The sequence below is a fragment of the Perca flavescens genome, chromosome 3, assembly GCF_004354835.1.
Source record: "Perca flavescens isolate YP-PL-M2 chromosome 3, PFLA_1.0, whole genome shotgun sequence".
Classification (NCBI taxonomy): Eukaryota; Metazoa; Chordata; class Actinopteri; order Perciformes; family Percidae; genus Perca; species Perca flavescens.
This window is the reverse complement of record NC_041333.1, coordinates 35,304,320-35,328,598: the sequence shown is the minus strand read 5'-3', so window position 1 is coordinate 35,328,598 and position 24,279 is coordinate 35,304,320. Positions and strand designations below refer to the sequence as shown.

Below are 24,279 nucleotides of genomic sequence, written 5' to 3'. Positions count from 1 at the left end.
TAGCTTGGAGAGTTAAGTTGACAACCAAAATGACAGTTTTGTGTGGCTACGTTAATGTCAATAATAAGGAAGTTTTACTTTGTTTATGTCGACTTTTGAACAAAGTGTGTTTTATAATATAACGATAATAAAATTGCTGTTTATTTAAATGCTTACATTGCAGTTGTCATTTTGGCATGTTCATGAGAAGCTGCATTTAAAAAAAATAAAGTCTTTCTGGATCGACAAGTCACATTTTGCAAGCTTTGTGTATGTTTTAAAGAAGGAAAGAGGAGGACCACCCAGGTGTGTGTGTGTGTGTGTGTGTGTGTGTGTTTTGTGTGTTTGTGTGTAAAAAAGAAAAGATTAATTATACGTCAACTTAAACACATACAAGTTAAAGACTTAGGATAAGACCATACTATTAATAGACCTAGCCTGCTGGGTGTGTGTCCCTGGTTTATCCCGGTCCTATCATTTGGCTGCCGTCCTGATCGTCTGCCTCTCAAACTCTCTGTGGTTTGTTTTACTTTGAACATTCAGAAGCAACTTCTGCTTAATCAGAGTTTTTTTTTTTTTTACCCTGTATTTACCCGATGACGGGTGACTGAGAGCTCCGGCTAACGCCCTCTCTCTCTCACAATCTTTCTACTTCTTTTTGCTCCTGTGCAGGTTGACCAGAGACAACCATTAAAATGTAGTCTTCAGTGGTAAAGGACTAAAAACGTGGACTGGCTGATGAAGTAACTAGAACCACTTTTTAGCCTTTCTCTACTCTGTTTGTGCCTCTAAGAGGGAAATTAGTTTAACTCAACTTATCAAGTGAACTTTGTCATTGTGTCACAGTGACCTAGGGCCCTATCCTGCACCCGGCACAGCATACTCATACACTCATAGCAAATGTCTTTGGTAGTTTAAGACCGACGCAGTTGTCAATTTCTCGTCCAGCGCCCACTTTGTTTAAATAGCAAATGCACCTGCACCCATCTGTGCGCCCATGGGCGTGCTGGTCTTACAAGGAGGTGTGTTCAGGTGCATTCTGGGGCGTGCTGGTATTACAGGGAGGTGTGTTCAGGTGCATTCTGGGGCGTGCTGGTATTACAGGGAGGTGTGTTCAGGTGCATTCTGGGGCGTGCTGGTCTCACAGGGAGGTGTGTTCAGGTGCATTCTGGGGCGTGCTGGTATTACATGGAGGTGTGTTCAGGTGCATTCTGGGGCGTGCTGGTCTTACAGGGAGGTGTGTTCAGGTGCATTCTGGGGCGTGCTGGTCTCACAGGGAGGTGTGTTCAGGTGCATTCTGGGCGTGCTGGTATTACAGGGAGGTGTGTTCAGGTGCATTCTGGGGCGTGCTGGTCTTACAGGGAGGTGTGTTCAGGTGCATTCTGGGGCGTGCTGGTATTACATGGAGGTGTGTTCAGGTGCATTCTGGGCGTGCTGGTCTTACAAGGAGGTGTGTTCAGGTGCATTCTGGGCGTGGTGGTCTGACAGGGAGGTGTGTTCAGGTGCATTCTGGGCGTGCTGGTCTTACAGGGAGGTGTGTTCAGGTGCATTCTGGGGCGTGCTGGTCTCACAGGGAGGTGTGTTCAGGTGCATTCTGGGGCGTGCTGGTATTACATGGAGGTGTGTTCAGGTGCATTTTGGGCGTGCTGGTCTCACTGGGAGGTGTGTTCAGGTGCATTCTGGGCGTGGTGGTCTGACAGGGAGGTGTGTTCAGGTGCATTCTGGGCGTGCTGGTCTTACAGGGAGGTGTGTTCAGGTGCATTCTGGGCGTGCTGGTCTTACAGGGAGGTGTGTTCAGGTGCATTCTGGGCGTGGTGGTCTGACAGGGAGGTGTGTTCAGGTGCATTCTGGGCGTGCTGGTCTTACAGGGAGGTGTGTTCAGGTGCATTCTGGGCGTGCTGGTCTTACAGGGAGGTGTGTTCAGGTGCATTCTGGGGCGTGCTGGTCTTACAGGGAGGTGTGTTCAGGTGCATTCTGGGGCGTGCTGGTATTACATGGAGGTGTGTTCAGGTGCATTCTGGGCGTGCTGGTCTTACAGGGAGGTGTGTTCAGGTGCATTCTGGGCGTGCGGGTCTTACAGGGAGGTGTGTTCAGGTGCATTCTGGGCGTGCTGGTCTTACAGGGAGGTGTGTTCAGGTGCATTCTGGGCGTGCTGGTCTCACAGGGAGGTGTGTTCTGGTGCATTCTGGGGCGTGCTGGTATTACATGGAGGTGTGTTCAGGTGCATTCTGGGCGTGCTGGTCTTACAAGGAGGTGTGTTCAGGTGCATTCTGGGGCGTGCTGGTATTACATGGAGGTGTGTTCAGGTGCATTCTGGGCGTGGTGGTCTTACATGGAGGTGTGTTCAGGTGCATTCTGGGCGTGGTGGTCTGACAGGGAGGTGTGTTCAGGTGCATTCTGGGCGTGCTGGTCTTACAGGGAGGTGTGTTCAGGTGCATTCTGGGCGTGCTGGTCTTACAGGGAGGTGTGTTCAGGTGCATTCTGGGGCGTGCTGGTCTTACAGGGAGGTGTGTTCAGGTGCATTCTGGGGCGTGCTGGTATTACATGGAGGTGTGTTCAGGTGCATTCTGGGCGTGCTGGTCTTACAGGGAGGTGTGTTCAGGTGCATTCTGGGCGTGCGGGTCTTACAGGGAGGTGTGTTCAGGTGCATTCTGGGCGTGCTGGTCTTACAGGGAGGTGTGTTCAGGTGCATTCTGGGCGTGCTGGTCTCACAGGGAGGTGTGTTCTGGTGCATTCTGGGGCGTGCTGGTATTACATGGAGGTGTGTTCAGGTGCATTCTGGGCGTGCTGGTCTTACAAGGAGGTGTGTTCAGGTGCATTCTGGGGCGTGCTGGTCTTACAGGGAGGTGTGTTCAGGTGCATTCTGGGCGTGCTGGTCTCACAGGGAGGTGTGTTCAGGTGCATTCTGGGGCGTGCTGGTATTACATGGAGGTGTGTTCAGGTGCATTCTGGGCGTGCTGGTCTTACAAGGAGGTGTGTTCAGGTGCATTCTGGGGCGTGCTGGTATTACATGGAGGTGTGTTCAGGTGCATTCTGGGCGTATTGCTATCTTGAGGCAGGGGAAAGGGATCGTGCCATTGACCAACAAAAACCTGGTCTAAAGTCAATAACGCAGCATTTCATTGTTATTTTAACAGAGCTTTAGTACAATGCTCCTAGTGCACACACTATGCGTGTTACACACACAGGGACACACAGCAGCACACACACACATGCAGAAGATTACTAATAACAATATTACGGTGTAATCCTCCATCATAACAGCAATGCTCCAAGGTCCAAACGCGTCTGGCTTTTAAAGGGAATGGGAGATGATCTCTGATTGGTTGATTGCATGTTACACCCAAAACACACCGATGAATTAATGAAGACACTAAGAACAACCCTTGTGAACCAGGCGCCCGGCGCATTTCTTTTATGGGGTTATTTAGTTTGTGTGGTTTTTGCTGATATTTCCAAATGCAGCTGAATTGTTAAATTGTTTGATTCTTTTGTTGCCTAGAAATGTTATTTTTAACCTACGCCGGCAAAACTACTCAAAGGAAACGTCGATTCGTGATACATTTTAAAGTTATTGTCACTAGTCTCGCCCTTTTGTTGATTAGATAAGTCGGGGAAAAGGCAGAAAACGGATTGAAATCTTTCTTTATTCTTCTAGGAGATAGCCAGCAACCCCCATCTGTTTGTGGACGGCATCAGTGCCCACGACCTGTGCCAAGGCCAGCTGGGAAACTGCTGGTTCGTCGCCGCCTGCTCCAGCCTGGCCTCCATAGAGACACTATGGCAGAAGGTGAGACACACACACAGAGGAGCATCCATGTCGTATTATTGTTTGCACAATACACAATATATTAATTCAAAAATTCATCACAAGATCGCACACAAAAGTCACACAATATAGCACAAAGACAGACAACCCAATACAGTACACCAAAATAACAATGAAAAAACTAGCTCCAGAAAAACAGCATTCTAATGCATCAGGTAATATTTTACGTCATGTTTATTTTTGTTGTCATTTTCAGCCGTAACGTTTAAAGATATATAGGTAACACTTTACTTCAAGGTATCGACATAATCGTGACATGACACTGTCATTCCTTTTTTGTCATGACAAGTTGACATTCTTTGGGTTGTCTTGATTATGACAACTTGACATAAATCAAAGTGACATTACCAGAAGTTGTCTTTGTCATGACAAGTTGACATTACATTTGTTTGGGATGTCTTTGTAAGGACAACTTGACATTAACCAGGATGACCTTACCAGAGAATGTCTTTGTATATATATATATATATATATATATATATATATATATATATATATATATATATATATATATATATATATATATATATATATCTAGCGATAGGAACAGCAACATGTCCCCGCTGGTCGGACTGACTGCTGGTTTGGGTGGTCTCCTCTCCTTTAGTCTGTGGCCCAACAGGTAAATGAGCTCTCCAACCCCAATGTTAGTCAAAGTGTTGACATATGAAGGCATTGAACATGCATTTTAGATGAAGGAGATGAGAGTACATCCAGTTGTTCCTTTGTCCCTGTTTGCTCAGCGCTGTTAAATTGTACGTAGGGGACGCAGGAGCTTTCTACCCGGAAGTTATTCTAAACAAACATTGTGATTGGGTGTGATAAAAGGGCTCCGCCACAGCCGGTGGAGCAGAAGGCGTGTGTGTGTGTGTGTGTGTGTGTGTGTGTGTGTGTGTGTGTGTGTGTGCACGCGCGGTCATGCAAGTATATGGGTGTCAGATTTGTTTAACTGGGTGTGTATTTATTTGTGTGTACTTTTTGTAATCCAGGTGACTTTAGATTATTGCCCACACACACACACACACACACACACACACACACACACACACACACACACACACACACACACACACACTTGGGTTCAAGCCCTCTGCAAAACACCATTGTCATATAAAAATACATCATTAACAGACAAAAGAAAATATTAGGAAAAAACTGGAAAACGACACAAACCTAAATCCTCATCCTCCATACAGTATCATAACCACAATAACAATAAGGTACTACATGTGGACTTTATCCCGAAGTGGCGAAACCTTTTAACATGATTTCAGCATAGTCCTCTCCAATAAAATCTATAATTTAAATTCTTAATAACGATGCGTGTCAGAGCTGATAAATCATTAGGATGATTCAGTGTGAAATGGTTTTTATCACAACTTGACAGATTGAGACAGTGAATGAAACTATTGTACTTATTTCACAGCTGCTTAACAAAGAGACTTTAAATTATAGATCAATAAAACTAAAGGACTTTGCACAGCTGATAAAGGACCTGAACTGGTGCTGCCTCAACCAGGAAATACCATCTTTCATCCATAAGGTGGCACCAGATACCTCCAGTAACAACCCACTTATTCAGACTTATGTAATTTTTTTTTTTTTTTCAATTGCTAAAACACAATTTTGCAAACTAGGCTGGTTTTATCAAACTACTTAACACAATTCACAAAACCACACACCCAAACTTCATTCATATTACCAGATTGTTGTCTAACTAATTACACACTGTTGGGCATAATGAAAAGCACTCTCATCTGTAGTGTGCTTTGCCATAATACTAAAATAGTTCAAATTGTAGAAAATTCTTCAGATTGTTCACATATTTTCAGATACAAATGCTGTTGAAACGTTTTATTTTATTTTTTCACCAAACAAGTCAGTGCAACATATGCACAGCAGATATATTTACATTGGACTGAACTAAAATATGCTCACAAAAAAACAGTAAACTGAAAAATAAAATTGTAGAAAAAATAATATGATATATAATATAAACAAATAAATTTATATATAAAAAATGAGATGCTCACCTGTGATCTTTTCATAGTGCTTACTTCCTGATTAAAGTGGTAACAATTAACCATTGAGGTGTTTGGCCAGGTGGCACATACTGTATACTGGCCAATTAGTGTGTTTTGAAATGGCCAACATGTGACTTTATGTCAGATTGTTGTGTCTTATGCAGAGAACCGTGTTCAGTGCATTTAAAAAGTGGCAATTTGAATTGCAAAATGTGTGTAAAGCAGAAAATGTGTTTAGACTTTTGGAGATTTGAGAAGAGGTTTTGCTTTCTGTGTCACAGTTCAAATAATTGCGTTATGCATTTCATTTTAGTGTGTTAGCAATTGGAAAAAACTGTAAGATTGTATTAATTTAGCACATTTTTTAAACCTATATTTCAAAGCTCTCACAGGATGCAGATACAGAAAAAAAAAAGTTGATAGAGATGGGTTTTAAGAAGTTGTGTGAAGCTGTTTAGCAGAAGTAAATAACGGACATTCATTCCTTAAAGGGATAGTTGTGATTGTGTTAAGGGGGGTTGTAAGAGGTAATTAAGGTCAATGTGTTAGCGTCAGTAGATGGAGGTCGGTACACCCCCAAGTTTGGAGAAGCAGACAGGAGTACAGACACGAAAAATCTAGCCAAATCTAGCCAAATCCTGGAAAAAATATAATAAATAAGGCTGGTAGATTTGCCCAGATCAGTTAGTAGAGGGGGCGCTGAAATATAGAGGTTTACTTCTCGACACCTCTCGAGGCCTGGGTTTGACTCCGACCTGCAGCCTTTTGCTGCATGTCATTCCCCCTCTCTCTCTCCTCTTGCATGTCTTGGGTGGTAATGGCTTTAGTGGATAAAACCCATGCCTTTGGTGTGGGAGACCTGGGTTCGATTCCCACTGCGATACATCAACCAATGTGTCCCTGAGCGAGACACTTAACCCCTAGTTGCTCCAGCGATGTTTGACCTCTGACATATATAGCAATTTTAAGTCGCTTTGGTTAAAAGCGTCAGCTAAATGACATGTAATGTAATGTAATCTTAATCTGTCCTGTCAAAAATAAAGGCCGAAAATGCCCCAAAAAAATGATCTTAAAAAAAAAAGGAAATTTTCAACCCTGGAAACGGAAGCTAAGCAATGTACTGCTGTGGACGGGGCATACAGGCGCCTATAAAATATCAGAACATGATCAAGTGTTTCCCCAAAAGCCCAAGACGACATCCTCAAACTTGTATTTGTCCACAACTCAAAGATATTCGGTTTACTGTCACAGAGGAGCGAAGACACTAGAACAATATTCACATTTAACAAGCTGGAATGAGTATTATAATAATTAATTAACAAAGTAGTTTAATAGGTGACAACTAATCCATTCATCTTTGCAGCTCTACTCAAAACACATCCAGTCGGATGTGTATGTTATATAAACATGAACGCGGAGTAATGGTTGTGTGTGTGTGTGTGTGTGTGTGTGTGTGTGTTTCCTCTGTGGTTTTTTTCCACTGTCCACCTCACTCCTCCCGTCTGCTCTCGGAGGTCCTCTGCAGCTCTCTCTGTTTTCCATCAGCTGAAGGGAAACTAAAGCCTGTTTTAGGCGTCGCTGCCTCAGCGGAGCAGCCAGTTGTCTTGACACCCATCAGTGGTCCAAAAACAAACCCTTATTAAGCCTCTGGTGTGATCAGAGCAAACTACACAGGAAGTATGACGACAACGATTACAACATTTTTGTTATTCCGAGGCGAAGAGACCCGGTAGTCTCCATCCTACACAACAAAATTAGTTAAAACTTTTGAAGAGGTCAAGTTATAAAATGAAATTTACTGCTTACATTAATAAGAAATATTTATTTTGTCAGATATTTAGTAATAGGGATAACATGCAGATGCATTTATGTATCTGCATATTCAGCCTTTTTTATCTTCTCGTGCCTGCGATAACTGTCAGGGCAACTGTGTTTACCAAAGAAGTAAATATATACTCGCTTTCCCTTTCCCTTTGTGTGGGCCTGCACGATTCAGGGAAAAATATTAATCAATTTTTTAGCTTAGAATTGATATCACGATTCTCTCACGATTTTATTCTCATGAAGTGTAATGTTTATTGCACATGAACCATGACACAACAAAACTAATTGGCAGTACCAAACAGATTTTTTTTGGGCACCTGTAGACCATTGGGCATCACAACAAGCCTGCAAACACAGAGGAATGAATGAATAAAGAAAATAAAGTACATACTGGCCATTTAGTAGGCTACCAAAAATAGTGACATATAACACATTTAACTAAATATGGCCCTGATACAGGCTCTATCTGAACTAAATATGTCCCTGATACAGGCTGTATCTGAACTAAATATGGCCCTGATACAGGCTCTATCTGAACTAAATATGGCCCTGATACAGTCTCTATCTGAACTAAATATGGCCCTGATACAGGCTCTATCTGAACTAAATATGTCCCTGATACAGGCTCTATCTGAACTAAATATGTCCCTGATACAGGCTCTATCTGAACTAAATATGTCCCTGATACAGACTCTATCTGAACTAAATATGGCCCTGATACAGGCTCTATCTGAACTAAATATGGCCCTGATACAGGCTCTATCTGAACTAAATATGTCCCTGATACAGGCTCTATCTGAACTAAATATGGCCCTGATACAGGCTCTATCTGAACTAAATATGGCCCTGATACAGGCTCTATCTGAACTAAATATGTCCCTGATACAGGTTGTATCTGAACTAAATATGGCCCTGATACAGGCTCTATCTGAACTAAATATGTATCTGATACAGGCTCTATCTGAACTAAATATGTCCCTGATACAGGCTGTATCTGAACTAAACATGTCCCTGATACAGGCTGTATCTGAACTAAACATGGCCCTGATACAGGCTCTATCTGAACTAAATATGGCCCTGATACAGGCTCTATCTGAACTAAATATGTATCTGATACAGGCTCTATCTGAACTAAATATGTCCCTGATACAGGTTGTATCTGAACTAAATATGGCCCTAATACAGGCTTTAACTAAACTAAATATGGCCCTGATACAGACTCTATCTGAACTAAATATGTCCCTGATACAGGCTCTATCTGAACTAAATATGTATCTGATACAGGCTGTATCTGAACTAAATATGTCCCTGATACAGGCTCTATCTGAACTAAATATGTCCCTGATACAGGCTCTATCTGAACTAATTATGTCCCTGATACAGGCTCTATCTGAACTAAATATGTCCCTGATACAGGCTCTATCTGAACTAAATATGTCCCTGATACAGGCTCTATCTGAACTAAATATGGCCCTGATACAGGCTGTATCTGAACTAAATATGTCCCTGATACAGGCTCTATCTGAACTAAATATGTCCCTGATACAGACTCTATCTGAACTAAATATGTCCCTGATACAGACTCTATCTGAACTAAATATGTCCCTGATACAGGCTCTATCTGAACTAAATATGTCCCTGATACAGACTCTATCTGAACTAAATATGGCCCTGATACAGGCTCTATCTGAACTAAATATGGCCCTGATACAGGCTCTATCTGAACTAAATATGGCCCTGATACAGGCTCTATCTGAACTAAATATGTCCCTGATACAGGTTGTATCTGAACTAAATATGGCCCTGATACAGGCTCTATCTGAACTAAATATGTATCTGATACAGGCTCTATCTGAACTAAATATGTCCCTGATACAGGCTGTATCTGAACTAAACATGTCCCTGATACAGGCTGTATCTGAACTAAATATGTCCCTGATACAGGCTGTATCTGAACTAAACATGGCCCTGATACAGGCTCTATCTGAACTAAATATGTCCCTGATACAGGCTGTATCTGAACTAAATATGTCCCTGATACAGGCTCTATCTGAACTAAATATGTCCCTGATACAGGCTCTATCTGAACTAAATATGGCCCTGATACAGGCTCTATCTGAACTAAATATGTATCTGATACAGGCTCTATCTGAACTAAATATGTCCCTGATACAGGTTGTATCTGAACTAAATATGGCCCTAATACAGGCTTTAACTAAACTAAATATGGCCCTGATACAGACTCTATCTGAACTAAATATGTCCCTGATACAGGCTCTATCTGAACTAAATATGTATCTGATACAGGCTGTATCTGAACTAAATATGTCCCTGATACAGGCTCTATCTGAACTAAATATGTATCTGATACAGGCTGTATCTGAACTAAATATGTCCCTGATACAGGTTGTATCTGAACTAAATATGGCCCTGATACAGGCTCTATCTGAACTAAATATGTATCTGATACAGGCTCTATCTGAACTAAATATGTCCCTGATACAGGCTGTATCTGAACTAAACATGTCCCTGATACAGGCTGTATCTGAACTAAATATGTCCCTGATACAGGCTGTATCTGAACTAAACATGGCCCTGATACAGGCTGTATCTGAACTAAATATGTCCCTGATACAGGCTGTATCTGAACTAAATATGTCCCTGATACAGGCTCTATCTGAACTAATTATGTCCCTGATACAGGCTCTATCTGAACTAAATATGGCCCTGATACAGGCTCTATCTGAACTAAATATGTATCTGATACAGGCTCTATCTGAACTAAATATGTCCCTGATACAGGTTGTATCTGAACTAAATATGGCCCTAATACAGGCTTTAACTAAACTAAATATGGCCCTGATACAGACTCTATCTGAACTAAATATGTCCCTGATACAGGCTCTATCTGAACTAAATATGTATCTGATACAGGCTGTATCTGAACTAAATATGTCCCTGATACAGGCTCTATCTGAACTAATTATGTCCCTGATACAGGCTCTATCTGAACTAAATATGTCCCTGATACAGGCTCTATCTGAACTAAATATGTCCCTGATACAGGCTCTATCTGAACTAAATATGGCCCTGATACAGGCTGTATCTGAACTAAATATGTCCCTGATACAGGCTCTATCTGAACTAAATATGTCCCTGATACAGGCTCTATCTGAACTAAATATGTCCCTGATACAGGCTCTATCTGAACTAAATATGTCCCTGATACAGGCTCTATCTGAACTAAATATGTCCCTGATACAGACTCTATCTGAACTAAATATGTCCCTGATACAGGCTCTATCTGAACTAAATATGTCCCTGATACAGACTCTATCTGAACTAAATATGTCCCTGATACAGGCTCTATCTGAACTAAATATGGCCCTGATACAGGCTCTATCTGAACTAAATATGGCCCTGATACAGGCTCTATCTGAACTAAATATGTCCCTGATACAGGTTGTATCTGAACTAAATATGGCCCTGATACAGGCTCTATCTGAACTAAATATGTATCTGATACAGGCTCTATCTGAACTAAATATGTCCCTGATACAGGCTGTATCTGAACTAAACATGTCCCTGATACAGGCTGTATCTGAACTAAACATGGCCCTGATACAGGCTCTATCTGAACTAAATATGGCCCTGATACAGGCTCTATCTGAACTAAATATGTATCTGATACAGGCTCTATCTGAACTAAATATGTCCCTGATACAGGTTGTATCTGAACTAAATATGGCCCTAATACAGGCTTTAACTAAACTAAATATGGCCCTGATACAGACTCTATCTGAACTAAATATGTCCCTGATACAGGCTCTATCTGAACTAAATATGTATCTGATACAGGCTGTATCTGAACTAAATATGTCCCTGATACAGGCTCTATCTGAACTAATTATGTCCCTGATACAGGCTCTATCTGAACTAAATATGTCCCTGATACAGGCTCTATCTGAACTAAATATGTCCCTGATACAGGCTCTATCTGAACTAAATATGGCCCTGATACAGGCTGTATCTGAACTAAATATGTCCCTGATACAGGCTCTATCTGAACTAAATATGTCCCTGATACAGACTCTATCTGAACTAAATATGTCCCTGATACAGGCTCTATCTGAACTAAATATGTCCCTGATACAGGCTCTATCTGAACTAAATATGTCCCTGATACAGACTCTATCTGAACTAAATATGTCCCTGATACAGGCTCTATCTGAACTAAATATGTCCCTGATACAGACTCTATCTGAACTAAATATGTCCCTGATACAGGCTCTATCTGAACTAAATATGTATCTGATACAGGCTGTATCTGAACTAAATATGTCCCTGATACAGGCTCTATCTGAACTAAATATGTCCCTGATACAGGCTCTATCTGAACTAAATATGTCCCTGATACAGACTCTATCTGAACTAAACATGTCCCTGATACAGGCTCTATCTGAACTAAATATGTCCCTGATACAGGCTGTATCTGAACTAAATATGTCCCTGATACAGGCTCTATCTGAACTAATTATGTCCCTGATACAGGCTCTATCTGAACTAAATATGTCCCTGATACAGGCTCTATCTGAACTAAATATGTCCCTGATACAGGCTCTATCTGAACTAAATATGGCCCTGATACAGGCTGTATCTGAACTAAATATGTCCCTGATACAGGCTCTATCTGAACTAAATATGTCCCTGATACAGACTCTATCTGAACTAAATATGTCCCTGATACAGGCTCTATCTGAACTAAATATGTCCCTGATACAGGCTCTATCTGAACTAAATATGTCCCTGACACAGACTCTATCTGAACTAAATATGTCCCTGATACAGGCTCTATCTGAACTAAATATGTCCCTGATACAGACTCTATCTGAACTAAATATGTCCCTGATACAGGCTCTATCTGAACTAAATATGGCCCTGATACAGGCTCTATCTGAACTAAATATGGCCCTGATACAGGCTCTATCTGAACTAAATATGTCCCTGATACAGGTTGTATCTGAACTAAATATGGCCCTGATACAGGCTCTATCTGAACTAAATATGTATCTGATACAGGCTCTATCTGAACTAAATATGTCCCTGATACAGGCTGTATCTGAACTAAACATGTCCCTGATACAGGCTGTATCTGAACTAAATATGTCCCTGATACAGGCTGTATCTGAACTAAACATGGCCCTGATACAGGCTCTATCTGAACTAAATATGGCCCTGATACAGGCTCTATCTGAACTAAATATGTATCTGATACAGGCTCTATCTGAACTAAATATGTCCCTGATACAGGTTGTATCTGAACTAAATATGGCCCTAATACAGGCTTTAACTAAACTAAATATGGCCCTGATACAGACTCTATCTGAACTAAATATGTCCCTGATACAGGCTCTATCTGAACTAAATATGTATCTGATACAGGCTGTATCTGAACTAAATATGTCCCTGATACAGGCTCTATCTGAACTAATTATGTCCCTGATACAGGCTCTATCTGAACTAAATATGTCCCTGATACAGGCTCTATCTGAACTAAATATGTCCCTGATACAGGCTCTATCTGAACTAAATATGGCCCTGATACAGGCTGTATCTGAACTAAATATGTCCCTGATACAGGCTCTATCTGAACTAAATATGTCCCTGATACAGACTCTATCTGAACTAAATATGTCCCTGATACAGGCTCTATCTGAACTAAATATGTCCCTGATACAGGCTCTATCTGAACTAAATATGTCCCTGATACAGACTCTATCTGAACTAAATATGTCCCTGATACAGGCTCTATCTGAACTAAATATGTCCCTGATACAGACTCTATCTGAACTAAATATGTCCCTGATACAGGCTCTATCTGAACTAAATATGGCCCTGATACAGGCTCTATCTGAACTAAATATGGCCCTGATACAGGCTCTATCTGAACTAAATATGTCCCTGATACAGGTTGTATCTGAACTAAATATGGCCCTGATACAGGCTCTATCTGAACTAAATATGTATCTGATACAGGCTCTATCTGAACTAAATATGTCCCTGATACAGGCTGTATCTGAACTAAACATGTCCCTGATACAGGCTGTATCTGAACTAAACATGGCCCTGATACAGGCTCTATCTGAACTAAATATGGCCCTGATACAGGCTCTATCTGAACTAAATATGTATCTGATACAGGCTCTATCTGAACTAAATATGTCCCTGATACAGGTTGTATCTGAACTAAATATGGCCCTAATACAGGCTTTAACTAAACTAAATATGGCCCTGATACAGACTCTATCTGAACTAAATATGTCCCTGATACAGGCTCTATCTGAACTAAATATGTATCTGATACAGGCTGTATCTGAACTAAATATGTCCCTGATACAGGCTCTATCTGAACTAATTATGTCCCTGATACAGGCTCTATCTGAACTAAATATGTCCCTGATACAGGCTCTATCTGAACTAAATATGTCCCTGATACAGGCTCTATCTGAACTAAATATGGCCCTGATACAGGCTCTATCTGAACTAAATATGTATCTGATACAGGCTCTATCTGAACTAAATATGTCCCTGATACAGGTTGTATCTGAACTAAATATGGCCCTAATACAGGCTTTAACTAAACTAAATATGGCCCTGATACAGACTCTATCTGAACTAAATATGTCCCTGATACAGGCTCTATCTGAACTAAATATGTATCTGATACAGGCTGTATCTGAACTAAATATGTCCCTGATACAGGCTCTATCTGAACTAATTATGTCCCTGATACAGGCTCTATCTGAACTAAATATGTCCCTGATACAGGCTCTATCTGAACTAAATATGTCCCTGATACAGGCTCTATCTGAACTAAATATGGCCCTGATACAGGCTGTATCTGAACTAAATATGTCCCTGATACAGGCTCTATCTGAACTAAATATGTCCCTGATACAGACTCTATCTGAACTAAATATGTCCCTGATACAGGCTCTATCTGAACTAAATATGTCCCTGATACAGGCTCTATCTGAACTAAATATGTCCCTGATACAGACTCTATCTGAACTAAATATGTCCCTGATACAGGCTCTATCTGAACTAAATATGTCCCTGATACAGACTCTATCTGAACTAAATATGTCCCTGATACAGGCTCTATCTGAACTAAATATGTATCTGATACAGGCTGTATCTGAACTAAATATGTCCCTGATACAGGCTCTATCTGAACTAAATATGTATCTGATACAGGCTGTATCTGAACTAAATATGTCCCTGATACAGGCTCTATCTGAACTAATTATGTCCCTGATACAGGCTCTATCTGAACTAAATATGTCCCTGATACAGGCTCTATCTGAACTAAATATGTCCCTGATACAGGCTCTATCTGAACTAAATATGGCCCTGATACAGGCTGTATCTGAACTAAATATGTCCCTGATACAGGCTCTATCTGAACTAAATATGTCCCTGATACAGACTCTATCTGAACTAAATATGTCCCTGATACAGGCTCTATCTGAACTAAATATGTCCCTGATACAGGCTCTATCTGAACTAAATATGTCCCTGATACAGACTCTATCTGAACTAAATATGTCCCTGATACAGGCTCTATCTGAACTAAATATGTCCCTGATACAGGCTCTATCTGAACTAAATATGTCCCTGATACAGGCTCTATCTGAACTAAATATGTCCCTGATACAGGCTCTATCTGAACTAAATATGGCCCATATACAGGCTGTATCGGAACTAAATATGGCCCTGATACAGGCTCTATCTGAACTAAATATGGCCCTGATACAGGCTCTATCTGAACTAAATATGGCCCATATACAGGCTCTATCTGAACTAAATATGGCCCTGATACAGACTCTATCTGAACTAAATATGGCCCTGATACAGACTCTATCTGAACTAAATATGGCCCTGATACAGACTCTATCTGAACTAAATATGGCCCTGATACAGACTCTATCTGAACTAAATATGGCCCATATACAGGCTGTATCGGAACTAAATATGGCCCTGATACAGGCTGTATCGGAACTAAATATGGCCCTGATACAGGCTCTATCTGAACTAAATATGGCCCTGATACAGGCTCTATCTGAACTAAATATGTCCCTGATACAGGCTCTATCTGAACTAAATATGGCCCTGATACAGGCTCTATCTGAACTAAATATGTCCCTGATACAGGCTCTATCTGAACTAAATATGGCCCTGATACAGACTCTATCTGAACTAAATATGGCCCTGATACAGACTCTATCTGAACTAAATATGGCCCTGATACAGACTCTATCTGAACTAAATATGGCCCTGATACAGGCTCTATCTGAACTAAATATGGCCCATATACAGGCTCTATCTGAACTAAATATGGCCCTGATACAGGCTCTATCTGGACTCATTGAACATGTCTTTACATAATTAAATTAATTAATTGAAGGAAAAAAGAAAAAAAATCAAAGTCATTTAAAAATTAAATCGCGAACAGTGGTGAATCAAGATTGCGATTTTATAACGATTTATCGTGCAGGCCTACCTTTGAGTAGCCTGGATGCCAGCCAAACAGCCCCGCCCGCAAAATTTGAAGTCGGGAAGTTTGGTCCGGAGTCGCTCCGTTGAGAAGCAATTATTGCCCGAACAGGATCTGTTCGGGCCAATCAGATTGTCCGACAGATGATCAACAGTAACAGAATCAATCACGTCACCAAAGAACGCTTGGGTTGAATTTGTTAAGATGTGTAGATTCCACCATCGCGTCTGTTACAGATGATATCGACAGCGCATTCATTTTAAAATCCTCAGCGGAGGAGCCTCAACAACTGCCCGAAAGAACAGTAGCGTTATAAGGTGGAGAGACATAGAGAGAGACTGAAGAGAGAGAGTGTTATATGGTGAGAGACATAGAGAGAGACTGAAGAGAGAGAGCGTTATATGGTGGAGAGAGATAGAGAGAGACTGAAGAGAGAGAGCGTTATATGGTGGAGAGACATAGAGAGAGACTGAAGAGAGAGAGCGTTATATGGTGGAGAGACATAGAGAGAGACTGAAGAGAGAGAGCGTTATATGGTGGAGAGACATAGAGAGAGACTGGAGAGAGAGAGTGTTATATGGTGGAGAGACATAGAGAGAGACTGAAGAGAGAGAGTTATATGGTGGAGAGACATAGAGAGAGACTGAAGAGAGAGAGAGTTATATGGTGGAGAGAGATAGAGAGATTGAAGAGAGAGAGCGTTATATGGTGGAGAGACATAGAGAGAGACTGAAGAGAGAGAACGTTATATGGTGGAGAGACATAGAGAGAGACTGAAGAGAGAGAGCGTTATATGGTGGAGAGAGATAGAGAGAGACTGAAGAGAGAGAGAGTTATATGGTGGAGAGACATAGAGAGAGACTGAAGAGAGAGAGTTATATGGTGGAGAGAGATAGAGAGAGACTGAAGAGAGAGAGTTATATGGTGGAGAGACATAGAGAGAGACTGAAGAGAGAGTTATATGGTGGAGAGACATAGAGAGAGACTGAAGAGAGAGCGTTATATGGTGGAGAGACATAGAGAGAGACTGAAGAGAGAGAGCGTTATATGGTGGAGAGACATAGAGAGAGACTGAAGAGAGAGAGAGCGTTATATGGTGGAGAGACATAGAGAGAGACTGAAGAGAGGGAGCGCCGGCGCTAGAACAAAGCGTGAATCAGAGATATAAAACGTGTTTTCGCTGATTCATCTCTAGAAATGCGACTGTAGCCAGCATGTCACTATCACTAACGTTACCCACATTTATATTTACACGTAACAAATGATATATCCAGCTTCAAAAAAGTCTAAGTCGGAAGTTAGAACGAATGCATTGTGCAAAGAGTGGTTGCTATGGAGACGATACACAGTGTTGAGTTCCGTTGCTCTGATTGGTTGGAGGTCTATCCAATGAATGCAGAGGCATTTCTTTTCCTGGTTCTGTTGGAACACGCCCCATAATCACAGCCCAATGGATCGGTTTCAGACTCACATTCTGACTAGAGTCTGAGTAGGACCACGTCAGGCTAACATTTGAGCCCTTTGAGATAAACTCGTGATTTTGGGCTTTATTTTATGAACCTGACTCTTGTTTCATCCTTTCTTCGTCTCCTCTCCCCTTGTTTCTTTCCTTCCTCTCCTCCTGTTTCCTCTCTTTCCTCCTGTTTCCTCTCTTTCCTCCTGTTTCCTCTCTTTCCTTCCTCTCCTCCTGTTTCCTCTCTTTCTTATCCTCTTGTTTCCTCTTTCCTTCATCTCCTCTTGTTTCCTCTCTTTCCTTCCTCTCCTCCTGTTTCCTCTCTTTCTTCTCCTCTTGTTTCCTCTTTCCTTCATCTCCTCTTGTTTCCTCTCTTTCCTTCCTCTCCTTCTGTTTCCGTATCTCCTAGTATTCTCTTGTTTCCTTCCGTTCCTAGTCTCCACTCCTCCTTGTTTCATCCTTTCTTATTCTCCTCTTCTTTTTGTTTCACTCCTTTTCTAGTCTCCTTTCCCCTTTTTTTATCCTTTTCTAGTCTCCTCATTTTGTTTTCTTCCTTCCTCCTCTCTTCTTGTTTCTTTCTTTCTTTCCTCCTCTCCTCTTGTCTCTGTCTTTTCTAGTCTCCTCTTTTTTTCCTCCATCTCCACTCCTTATTTCATCCTTTTTTAGTCTCCTCTTCTCTTCTTTTTGTTTCCCCTCCTTTCCTTGTCTCCTTTCCTCTTTTTTAATCCTTTTTCATCTCCTCGTCTTAATTCATTCTTCTCTTGTTTCTTTCCTTACTATAGTCTATACTTTTTTCATCCCTTCCTATTCTCAAGGACAAGAGAAAAGGAGCCTCTTGTTCCCTCCTTCCCTCCCTCTTCTGTCCAGTAACACCAGTAATAATCTGCACCAATGAGAACACATACAGTAGACAGCTTTCAGTTGATTTTTTAATAGATTTCACTCCATTGATCTCTGTTTGTAGGCCGACAGTCATGTGATGTGAATATTCAATATTGCATTCAGTGCTGCTTGTTTTTGCCTCTCCTGTGAGTGACGAAAGACTTCAGGAACAAAATACAACAACAGCAAAAGACAGAAATAACTCAAACACACTTTATCACGATATATGAAGCTGATCCGAAAAAGGCCTGTTTTTATTTACAAGAGGGAGTTTAGTTTGTGTCCTCAGAAGTTTTGTATTCAACATTTCTGAATTCTAACATTTCCATAAACGATTATGAAGCTTTAACATGAGATAACGTTGTCAAAAGAATCTTTTTTTGTTGTTGTGAATGCTCGCGTTTCTGTGCGAATCGAAATTGATGATTTATGTTGATGATACATTGATCTTTTTAGTTTAGTTTAAACAAAGTGCTTTCATACTTGTTCTATCTCGTACTAGGTGTTGTTTTTTGTGTGCTTTGTTTTGTGAAAAATACTTTCTTTACAGCATGTTAAGTGCTTATAAAATGTTGACTTGGCTGTTGAGGTGATTGTAAAAAGTTGTGCTGAAATGTTTGAATGAAATGTGGAAAATTTAAATGTGTCATGTGGGCAAAGAAGGTGGATCTACAATCTTAAAGGTGCTCTAAGCGATGTTTTGGTGACGTCACATCTTGTTGACATTCGAAGTATTGTCAAACAAAACGGAGGCTAGCTCGCCCCTCCCTCCTTCTCATCCCATCCCGTCCCCTCCTCCTCCCTTCCGTGCTTCCTGAAACCGTCACGAACGCGCATTGTGGAAGTAGCCTACGTGCTAACGCTGCTGCGGTGATGGCTCAGCCAACTCCTTCTTGTCGGTTATTGGCTGGAACCCTGTTTGTTATGTTTGGTGGTGCAGGTTGGCGCAGTTTGTTGTTGTTGCCGTTTGTGGAGCCTGGGCTGTCTACAGACAGGGTTCATACGTTTTGAAAAAAACTGGAAAAGTTATGGAATTTGAAAAATGCAAATTCCAGGCCTGGAAAGGTTTTGGAAACATAAAAAGACCCAGAAAGTTTTAGAAAAGTCATAGCATTTTTTTTAACACAGCATAATAATATGTGATTAATACATTTATTTTCACGTCGTCTTAACCTCAACGTTCTATTGGGGGAGCGATATTATGAATCCCACTATGAACCACATACATTGTCATTCATTTTATAGTTAAACCTCTGAGGGTAAACCTTAACACAGATTTTTATTCTTATTATATAATGTTGACAAGAACACATAGTCATGGAAATTTGCCAAAAAGTCATGGTGATGGTTATTTACAGTGTGTTCAGGGGACAGGCAGCTAGCAGATAGTGAGGAGATGTTTGCTTTAGGGCTGTGTAATTAATTGAAATGTAATCGTGATTATGATTTCTGCTCCCAATGATAACAAAAACAGAGTAATCCAGAAAATCAATTATTTAGCGCAAGTAAACTCTTATTTTCAAACGTGTTCTGAATGAAAAAATAAAGTTTAAATAAGAAAAGTATTAAGGCAAATTTCACAGTTGTATGCTTTTTTCACTGTTGATTTATTGAACTTTTTCCACTGTTTATTTAAGATCATTAATTGCAACATATTTCCAGAAGTCAACAAGTAATCGTGTTAAACTATCGTGATTTCAATATTGACCAAAATAATTGTGATTATATTTTTTTTCCATAATTGAGCAGCTCTAGTTTGCCGTATGTGACCAAAAATGTTGTAGCCTAAAAAACGTGTGACATCGCTTAGAGCACCTTTTTAAAATGAGAGGTGAATCAGTGAGACTCGGAGATGAGAAATAACTTTTTAGGGAGTTTTTCTTCAGCTCTAGTGTGATGTTTTTAAAAGGTCAAAGATTGAACAAAATATAGCAATGCTTTTTGAGTACTAAAGAGGACTCGACTGACAAAGCGTGACGAGTCATTAATCTGCCGTGAACTCCACCGAGCAGCTGAGATTTGCGGCCTCTGCAGCATCCTTGAAAGCAAACAGGAAGTACATGACCTTCCTGACTTTGGCCAGCTCGGCAATCCTTTCGCCGAACTCCTGCATGTCCGCCTCCAGCCACTTGAGCGGCGAATCCTCCGGGTCGTTGGCGTTTCGCCAAAACGTTCCGATCGGCTCGAGCAGCTGCCGGGTCATCAGGTTGGTGAGGTCGGGCGTCCAGTGCTGGGAGATCCCGGTGATGGTGACGCGACCGTAGGCCGCGAGGGAGAAGTACCAGCGGGAGAAGTTGAGCTCCTGGGTGGGGAAGTCCAGCCGATACACGGCCTCGTGGGAGAGAAGCAGGCGCTCGCCGTCTTGGCGCTTCTGCCCCGAGCGCTGCAGAGACGACACGCGGAGACGCATCATCTGCAGAGGGAGAACAAGAGCACACGGGAGGAGAAGAGATGAGAGGGACATCGCGATTGGTCGGAGAAGAAGGAGTAGTGTGTGTCCGATTTAATTTGATCCAGCCCATCACATTTTATTCTGTAGTAGACCTTTTTCACGGCAGACATGTTGACATCATATAGTAGGAAAAGCACAGGTGTATTCACACCCATTACTGATGGCTGCATTCCACTTAGGAGAGACCCTGGTATTAAACCATTACTGATGGCTGCATTCCACTTAGGAGAGTCCCTGGTATTAAACCATTACTGATGGCTGCATTCCACTTAGGAGAGTCCCTGGTATTAAACCATTACTGATGGCTGCATTCCACTTAGGAGAGTCCCTGGTATTAAACCATTACTGATGGCTGCATTCCACTTAGGAGAGTCCCTGGTATTAAACCATTACTGATGGCTGCATTCCACTTAGGAGAGTCCCTGGTATTAAACCATTACTGATGGCTGCATTCCACTTAGGAGAGTCCCTGGTATTAAACCATTACTGATGGCTGCATTCCACTTAGGAGAGTCCCTGGTATTAAACCATTACTGATGGCTGCATTCCACTTAGGAGAGGCCCTGGTATTAAACCATTACTGATGGCTGCATTCCACTTAGGAGAGGCCCTGGTATTGTTCATGCTGACTCACTGAAATATCTTACTGGGACACTTGATGGAACTGAGCCATCGTGAAGGTTATCAATCTCAGCTGTGCTTTTCCTACTACGACAAGTCAACATGTCTGCTGTGATAAAGGTCCGTTGTCAGGCCCCCAGGAAGTGCGCCACGCTTTGAAGCAAATTGAACATAGCGGCCGAACGGTGAAATTACAACTTCCCTCTAGACTTACATAGAAAGAAAGAGACGCCTGTAGTGGATAGATTTTTTTTCAAGCGTCTCATATCCCCAGCGAAATGTCTATCTTCAATATCAGAATTTAAACTATTCGGTCCGATAAGATTTGGGAAGTCTAGAAGAGCGGCATGATTAAATCATTTTATCCCCGTTCATGTTAGCAGAGTGCTAAACCAGAAGTAGCCGTCTCGGCCAGCGGAGGTCTTTAGTGCGCCTGCTCTACGGGCCGCGCAGTGCGGAAGCTGTGCCGGCCACCTGAACGTTTGCTATGCGGGTTTTGACTCCATGAAGGCTTCACGCGTCACTGAGTAACTCCCACAGGAATGATCGGGGCTACCGCCTCGAAAGCTGTATCCAGTTCTTATTATGCCTCCACGGTATTTGTAGAAAAACCCTTTTTACAAAATCCAAAAGGCTTCAAACTGAGTACTGTAAAGACATTTATGCTGTGTTCAGTCCAGGCACACGACTTGATGCCACGTTACCATTACCATGCATTAACGCTAGACACCGGTTAGTTTGTCGTCCTAAATGATTTTCACTTACTTGAATTTGCAGAGGGTCCAATTCTAGTGACCTAATCTGTCAAAACGTTCATGTATAATTGCCAACGCAGCCATTAGGACCCTGAATCACAGAGATGCCGATTAACACCAAATGTGAAATGTAATTAACCGCACCAGGGCAGCGACTAATGTAGTAGTAGTAGATAACTTTATTGTCCCCGTGGGGCAGTTGGGTTTGCGGCACAATCGCAAGGCACTTTATAACAAGACATCAGACATAATACAAACAAATAATTATTATATCAGATACCGACAAACAAAAAATGAAGAATATACATCACACACTACAATACACTATACACCCTTGGGTATGGTCAGACTAGCTGGACGACTAGCTTATTCTGACTGATTTAAGGCTTTTATGGCTTGTGGTACGAAATAATGTTTATTTTTTTTATTGATTAACAGTGAAAAATGGCCATCACAATATCCTAGACCACAAGGTGACGTCATCAAACGTCCCGTTTTTTTCCGACTGACAGTCCCAAACATCCAAAATATTCGAAGAACTACGATTTAACACTTTCTGGCGCCAGCCTCTCACATTTGAGAAGCTGCGAGCCAGAAAGTGTTTAGCATTTTTGCTTGAAAAATTATTAAAAATCTATCAACAGAATGGCTGATTAGCTTTCTTTTGATAGTTGACCAATCGTTATAGCTCTAAAACATTTTTTCTCTGAGCAAAGCAAAGGTGCACATTAGCTTTTCAGCCCAGGAGCGGTTGACCTCCACGGAGGATACATCACACAAAAAGAAAATAGTTTTGAGGCCGACTGCCAGACTAATAGTCTGTGTTTTAACTCTTCTGATAAGTAGACATATTGATCACTACACCAGACACACCATAGAAAGCTTTTAGAACAGATGTCATGAAGACTGTTCGTCAAAGCTGGGCGAAGAGTTTGAATGAATAAAAAGTTGCATGAATCTCCAAAAAGGGAACTTCGAAAAGTCGGCCAACAGTAAAAAGAAAAGTAATTAACTTTTTTTCTCAGTGTATGAAGAATTACACAATTATTTCTTAAAAGATATCTGTGTTTCAACATGTTCATCAACAGTCAAAACTGCAGCATTGACATTTTGGTGATGGGGAACAAACCCTAAATCGTGCACCACATCCAATTAGGTTGACTCTTTTTACATTCAATTATATTTTCTTTCAAATAAAATAAAATAAGCATTGCCTCCACACATTTCAAAGCGAGAGCCTCACCTCTGTCAGTGCAGTGTCTTCTTTAAACGTCAGCACTATTGTGTTGCCGGGGGCTTTGGCATTGTCCATGTCCGACTTCAAGGTTATAATCCTGGGCTAAGGAGAGGGCAAGGCCGGCCTGTCTGGATGGATGCTGTGATAGATGGGACTCTGAGAGAGTTTCAGATTTCTCTCTAACATGCTCTCTCTCTCTCACTCTCTCGCTCTCTCTCTCTCTCTCTCTCTCTCTCTCCTCATAGGCTCATATGCCTTCTCTGTCTCCCCCCCCCCCCATCTTCAACTATTTCCATCACAGAGAGTTGCCCACAGGGTAGCTTTGGTTAGGACGCATTGATTAGCCACATAACCCGAGCATGACAGAGGTAGGGGGGGGTAGGGGAGAGCATTGGGAGATGGGATCAATGCAAACAACACCATCAGTCAGAATCAGTAGTATTCAGCCCTGCTAAGCCTTCACCCTTTGGAGGCTGATTTCTGCACCAAACTGTTGTAAAATATCCACACTGCTACTCTATTTAATATTATTCTTGTTATATGCGATATGGCCTGTCGGAATTATCAGACATTTTCCCAAGGTGTAAACTCCGGGGATCAGGTTTAAAATGTATGTATATCAAATGAAAACACCCAAATACATTTTTTAAGGCGTTAAGAAGGTGA

The 24,279-nt window shown here is 41.5% G+C and overlaps 2 protein-coding genes across 2 annotated transcripts in view; one reads left to right on the top strand and one right to left on the bottom strand.

Moving 5' to 3' along the window:
* The window catches only part of capn5a (calpain 5a), a 58,690-nt gene that overhangs the window by 17,811 nt on the left and 16,600 nt on the right, over positions 1-24,279 (top strand). The window contains exon 3 of the mRNA XM_028573232.1: positions 3,638-3,769. Within this exon, the coding sequence (XP_028429033.1) occupies positions 3,638-3,769 (132 nt within the window). The remainder of the gene's footprint in view (positions 1-3,637; positions 3,770-24,279) is intronic.
* Positions 20,533-23,688, bottom strand: ompa (olfactory marker protein a). The gene is made up of 2 exons (XM_028572729.1): positions 23,620-23,688; positions 20,533-20,961 (listed from the first exon to the last, which is right to left on the bottom strand). Exons 1-2 carry the CDS (start codon positions 23,686-23,688, stop codon positions 20,533-20,535), a joined length of 498 nt encoding a protein of 165 aa, XP_028428530.1.

Excerpts from the sequence above, each read along its gene's own strand:
- ompa (XM_028572729.1), bottom strand. The coding sequence starts at position 23,688 with ATGGACAATGCCAAAGCCCCCGGCAACACAATAGTGCTGACGTTTAAA. Across the intron at positions 20,962-23,619 it reads AAGACACTGCACTGACAGAG|ATGATGCGTCTCCGCGTGTC; the intron begins GTGAGGCTCTCG and ends CTCCCTCTGCAG.